At 41.1% G+C, this 6,043-nt stretch overlaps 1 protein-coding gene across 7 annotated transcripts in view; it reads left to right on the top strand.

Moving 5' to 3' along the window:
• Nucleotides 1-5,825, top strand: part of KNG1 (kininogen 1) — a 25,726-nt gene extending 19,901 nt beyond the window's left edge. For 2 of the 7 annotated variants that reach the window (XM_023514872.1, XM_023514869.1), the window contains 3 exons: nucleotides 813-920; nucleotides 1,321-1,407; nucleotides 3,215-5,496. In XM_023514872.1, the coding sequence (XP_023370640.1) occupies nucleotides 813-920; nucleotides 1,321-1,407; nucleotides 3,215-4,177 (1,158 nt within the window). In that variant the 3' untranslated portion in view covers nucleotides 4,178-5,496. Of the gene's footprint in view, nucleotides 1-812; nucleotides 921-1,320; nucleotides 1,408-3,214; nucleotides 5,497-5,577 lie in introns of those variants that run through there. The other 5 variants (XR_002774103.1, XR_002774104.1, XM_012806915.2 and 2 more) reach the window with 5 other exon arrangements.
• Nucleotides 5,826-6,043: the final 218 nt, after the last annotated feature.

The raw sequence follows: 6,043 nt of genomic DNA, 5'->3' as shown, positions 1-6,043 counted from the left end.
GCCTCCCAAGTAGCTGGGACCACAGGCGCCCGCCACAACGCCCGGCTATTTTTTGGTTGCAGCTGTCATTGTTGTTTGGCGGGTCGGGGCTGGGGATTCGAACCCGCCACCTTAGGTGTATGTGGCTGGCGCCTTAGCTGGTTGAGCTACAGGCGCCGAGCCAACTTCCTTTTTTCAATGTCAGTCCCTCTGTGTCAGTAGATATAAATTTCATGAATTCTTTTTAGTAGCTACATAATATTACACACACACACGTTCTTACACAAAATGCTTAATGAAAGACAGTGTTATGTAGTGACTAAAACTGTTTCTAGGGAGTAAAATCATTTCTTAATATTAAAAAAATATAAAAGAAACAATAGAAAATCCAAATAATTTTTCTGATTCTCCCTTAAAACTATATAATTGAATCCACATAATTTCTTTAGAAGTGCTAATTCAGTATTTCACTGACTCAAGATTTGGCAGAACAAAAAGAAACAGTTTAAGTTTTCCCTCTTATTACTCTTAGATTCTATTACAACTTGGGCCCTTGAATTACTAGTGAATTTTGCAGCTTTTGAACAATAAAACTCAGAAAAAAAATAAAAATTATAATTTCTTTTCCTCACTTAGAAGAGGAAGTAGGACCAACCAGTAGACATTTTAAATATACATACAAAAAATTATTGTCAGATATTTATAACTTTTTGTTATAAATTGGTCTGTCTATAATTAAAATGTCAAGATTCCCCCTTAAAATTCCTTAAAGAGAGATGATTTATTCTACAAATATTTATTAAACGCTTACTTTGTGCTAATTGATTTTTCAGGTGGTGGCCGGGAAGAAGTTTTTTCTTGAGTTCATAGCCAGGGAAACCACGTGTTCCAAGGAGAGTGATAAAGAGTCGGCCGGAAGTTGTGAGACCAAAACCGCTGGCGTGAGTAGTGATATGCGCCTGTTACTTACTTGATGTTTTAAGAATCACTTGTTTGGCTCCGTGCCTATAGCTCAACCGGCTAAGGCGCCAGCCACGTACACCTAAGGTGGCGGGTTCAAATCCCCAGCCCGGACCCGCCAAACAACAATGACGGCTGCAACCAAAAAATAGCCGGGCGTTGTGGCGGGCGCCTGTGGTCCCAGCTACTTGGGTGGCGGAGGCAGGAGACTCGCTTGAGCCCAGGAGTAGGAGGTTGCTGTGAGCTGTAATGCCACGGCACTCTACCCAGGGGGACAGCTTGAGGCTCTGTCTCAAAAAAAAAAAAAAAAAAAAGAATCACTTGTTTAAGTATCTCATGAATAACTCTCATCTCTCTTTTGGCTTCTATTTTCATGGACAGCAAAGGCTACACTGCAGTGCTGACGTTTATGTGATACCTTGGGAGAAAAAAATTTACCCTACTGTCAACTGTCAACCACTAGGAACGGTATGGTTCTAATTAATGGTATGGTTCAGCGTGGGTTCTAATTAATGGTACTGTTCGGCTTGGGGTCGGTTCTGCTCATTCTGAAAAGCCATATTTGGGGGGTTGAAAATGAACCATTACTAAAGTGAATTGTGGAATTATCTTTAAAAAATGGAGTGTGTGTGTGGGGAGGGGGGACTCACACTTCTGTGGCTGAGGTAAGACAGAGCTCTCTACTGCACTCTGCCGATATCCAAAGGCTTTGTGAGAGATGGAGACTCGCAGACTCCACTCCACATCTACTGAATCAGAATCTGCACAGTAAGAAGATTCTCAGGGCATTTGTAAGCAGGATGCAAGTTTGAGAAGCATTAGTTGACATCATTTTCTTTTTTTTCTTGAGACAGAGTCTCAAGCTGTCACCCTAGATAGAGTGCTATGGCATCATAGCTCACAGCAACTTCAAACTCTTGAGCTCAAGTGATTCTCTTGCCTCAGCCTCCCAGGTGGCTGGACTACATGCACCTGCCACAACGCCCAGCTATTTTTTGGTTGCAGTTGTCATTGCTGTTTGGCAGGCCTGGGCCAAGTTCGAACCCACCAGCTCTGGCACCCTAGCCGCTGAGCTATAGGTGCTGAGCCAATACCACCTTTATTAAATCTTAAAAGAACCCTGGGAGATAGTAACACTTTTCCCATTGCCAAGGATGAGACACTTAAAAATTAGAAAGTCTGAGTGAATAATGATGTTATCAGGTGCTTCCTCTGTCCCAAGCACTGTACTAAGGGCTTCACACTCATTTTCCATTGGTCCTTCTTGTAACTTTTTGAGGCAGGTGCTGTTATGATTCCTATTTTACAGAAGAGAAAACTAAAGCTAGTGGCACTAGGGTCAAATCAGAGCTCACCCTTTTCATCATGATGCTGATTACTAGCAGGGTCTGGCTTGACTTCAAAGCCCATGTTCTTTGCACCACTGAATGCAATCTTCAGTGCAAGTTGCCTCTTCTCCCTCTTTGCTGATTTAGGTTTTTGTCAGGTGTGGGTGTGTATATAACCTTACACAGACATTATATGTGTACAAAGGCTGCATTTCAAGTTTGTGAACATGTCCTAATGTGCTTCAACCCAACAATGTAATCATGGATATTCACTTCCGATATATGTAGTTCACAAAGCCACTAGGGCCTTTTAGGATAAAAGCAGTAATGGTGGTAATAGAAATAGTATTGATAATTAAATAATGTGCTGTGGTGTTACAGAGTCATAGGCTTTGATTTTTTCCAAAGGTTTATTTTACAGTAAAGTATTATTAAGAACAACTGAGCCAGGTACAATGGTTTATGCTTGTAATCCTATCACTCTGGGAGGCCAAGGTAGGAGGATCACTTAAACGCAGCACTTCAAGACCAGCCTGAGCAAGAGTGAGACCCCATCTCTACTAGAAATAGAAAAATTACCCAGGCATGGTAGTAGGCACCTGTAGTCCCGGCCACTCAGGAATCTGAGGAAGGAGGATGGCTTAAAGCCAGGAGTTTGAGGTTGCCGTGAGCTAGGCCAGTGCCATGGTACTCTAGCCTGGTCAACAGAGTAAGCATCTAAGAAAAAAAAAAGAACAACAATTAATGTTTACAAATTTTAATTTTAATGTTTAATTATCAATTAAGAGAAAAAAGTATTATTCATCCTTTCTGGAACATTAATGTAGTATTTAAATTCTGGCAAAGACTTGTAAACCAAGATAGCATTGCCAGATCTCAGTCTCCTCTTTCTTAATTGATAGTTTGGCTTTTGAAGTAATACATTTGTCTTCATGTTTCCTGTTTAGATATCATTGATGAAAAGGCCTCCAGGTTTCTCACCTTTCCGATCAGTACAAGCAGAGGAAGTAAAAGAAGGAACAAGTGTAAGTCTACCCCACACTTCCATGGTTCCTGTACAAGATGAAGAACAGGATCCAAGAAAAGAACAAGGATCCACTAAAGGGCATGGCTGGGACCATGAAAAGCAAGTAAAACATGAGCATGGCCACGACCATGACCATAAACATGAGCATAACCAAGGCCATGGTCATCAAAGGGGACATGGCCTTGGCCATGGACATAAAAAACAACATGGTGTTGGCCATGGACATAAAAAACAACATGGTGTTGGCCATGGACATCAAAAACAACATGGCGTTGGCCATGCACACCAACAGCAACATGGTCTTGACCACAGACATCAAAAACAACATGGACTTGGCCATGCACACCAACGGCAACATGGCCTTGGGCATGGACATCAACTCGAACTTGAGTATGATCTTGAACACCAAAGAGGCCATAGCCTTGACCATAGACATAAATATAAGCATGGTCATGGCCATGGAAAACATAAACATAAAGGCAAAAACAATGGAAATTTTGATTCAAAAACAGGGCACTTGGTAAGCTCTTCTGAAGATAGTACTACACTCTCAGCACAGACACAAGAGAAGACAGAAGGGCCAACACCCATCCCTTCCCTAGCCCCGCCAGATGTAGTAGTTACCTTTTCTGAGTTTCAGGACTCAGATCTCATTGCAACTATGATCCCTAATATTTTACCAGCTCCCACAGAAAGTGATGATGATTGGATCCCTGACATTCAGATAAAACCAAATAGCCTTTCATTTACCCCAATATCAGATTTTCCAGAAATAACCTCCCCAAAATGTCCTGGACGCCCCTGGAAGCCGGTTAATGAAATGAATCCAAACACGGAAATGAAAGAATTCCCTGATTTCAATCTTTCTGATGCTCTTTTTTAATTTACACAGCCATGGATAGTTCTTTAACACTTCATCATTCCCTCCCCACTTTGTCCAGAAACAAATCATCCTGATATAATACAGTTTAGAGGTCCCAATCCTGATATAATACAGGTCCCAATCCTGATATAATACAGGTCCCAATCCTGATATAATACAGGTCCCAATCCTGATATAATACAGCCAAACTCATGAAGCTTCAGAATAGCCTAGAGAAAAGTGGCGGGGCTCCCAAGGAAGACGCTGTCGATTTCTATGTAATACATAAAACTGTGTGGCAGAATTCTAAATCCTTTCTGAGTTTTCTAAACTAGCAGAAAATGGACAAAGGACCCTATGGCCTAATGCAATTTGCTTCTCCGATAATAAATAGGTACCTTAGGATGGATGCCATCCTTCATACAAAGATGCTTGACGTTCTAAATAAACTGTGGTGCCCATCCCTAAATGCATGTGAAAATGGGGAAGTCAGGGGACTCACTCCTGAACTTATTAATTAGGTAAAAAAGTAAATAAAAAGTTTTAGACATCAAAGAGAGGTAATAAGAGATAAGACAAGTTGGCTAAAGGGAAGAAAGGGAAAAGCAAATTACTTGACTTTCTGTTTCCAGAATGGGCTGTTTCTATCAGATAGGTCCTCCCACTTGACAAAGCTATTCTGAAAGTTCCCTTTCTGGGGGACAGTGCTCATTCTGAATCAATAATTTCTGTTTTACTCATTAACCACTCTTTGCAACAAGGCTTTCATACAGGAATTATCTGTTTATTTTTTGCTAAGGCTAGGCTGTGTAATCTTTAGTTGTTTTTTTTTTTTCTTAATTTCAGAATATTACTGGGGTACAAACCTTTTGGTTACATAAATTGCTTTTGTATGGTTTAGAATAAAGATTACTGCTTTTCAAGAAAATAATTTAGAAGCAGGCTTTCTAAAGAAGCTTTTTTTTTAGTGGAAAGGAAATACTATGAGATGCGATACAACCTTTGTTCAGAGATTTTATGAGGAAATTCCTGTCTAGCCTCATTTTAGGGTCATATCATTATTTTTCCATAATACTGAAGACCTCTGAATTTTGCAAAAGAGAATAATGGATTGTCTTTCACTGCCCTACAGTGCAAGGAAGATATATATTTCATAACCTATGCTGTATTTTTTTGCCTAGAGAAACAAGAGATGGCTTTAAACAGCCACACTTATCTATGGATGCGCGTGTCACTGCCACTTCACTTTGTCGGATGCATTTGAGCCTCTGAGTTTTTATTTCACTTTAAATATTATCTGTGCTTTTAAATAAAGAACCAGTGATGTCAGGAAAAAGTTTCACCTTGTCAACTGGTTGCTTCCCTTTTTTAAAAAGGTTAAATGATAACAACGGGTTAATGGAGTTTCGCTGTCCTTCCAGAAGCACGTAAGGTTCTGCGAGTACCAGGGCCGAGCCCCAAAGGCACAGGCAGAGCCAGCACCTGAGAGTGAGGTCTCTTGACCAGTGGACAGAATCTTCACTCCTGGCACAGTAGCCCCAACAACCTCTGCCAGCAACCTTGAGTGGAAGGACAAGAAGAAAGATGGGATAGCATTTAAGTAGCGAAGAACGCCATTTTATCACTCTGTTTCCAGGTGTAATAAAGTTTAGTCGTGATGTGCTCACTCCTGCTTAATTTACAATGGTCTCCTTTCAACTCATCTTGTAGCAAATTCCAGCTGGTCAGACAGCAAGCCGGACATCTCAGCTCTGTCATGAGATTTGCAACCCAACTCTGAGACACTCCCTCTAACCATGGCAGAAATCTCACAGGTGGACTTTCTTACCAGCAGATCCCACATGAAGCAGGGTGTGGTGGCTCACGCCTGTAATCCCAGCACTCTGG

The sequence above is a fragment of the Otolemur garnettii genome, unplaced genomic scaffold (genome assembly GCF_000181295.1).
Source record: "Otolemur garnettii isolate 467f Iridium unplaced genomic scaffold, OtoGar3 scaffold00060, whole genome shotgun sequence".
Taxonomy (NCBI): Eukaryota; Metazoa; Chordata; class Mammalia; order Primates; family Galagidae; genus Otolemur; species Otolemur garnettii.
The sequence above is the reverse complement of the archived record's forward strand: the minus strand, read 5'-3'. Positions and strand labels throughout refer to the sequence as shown.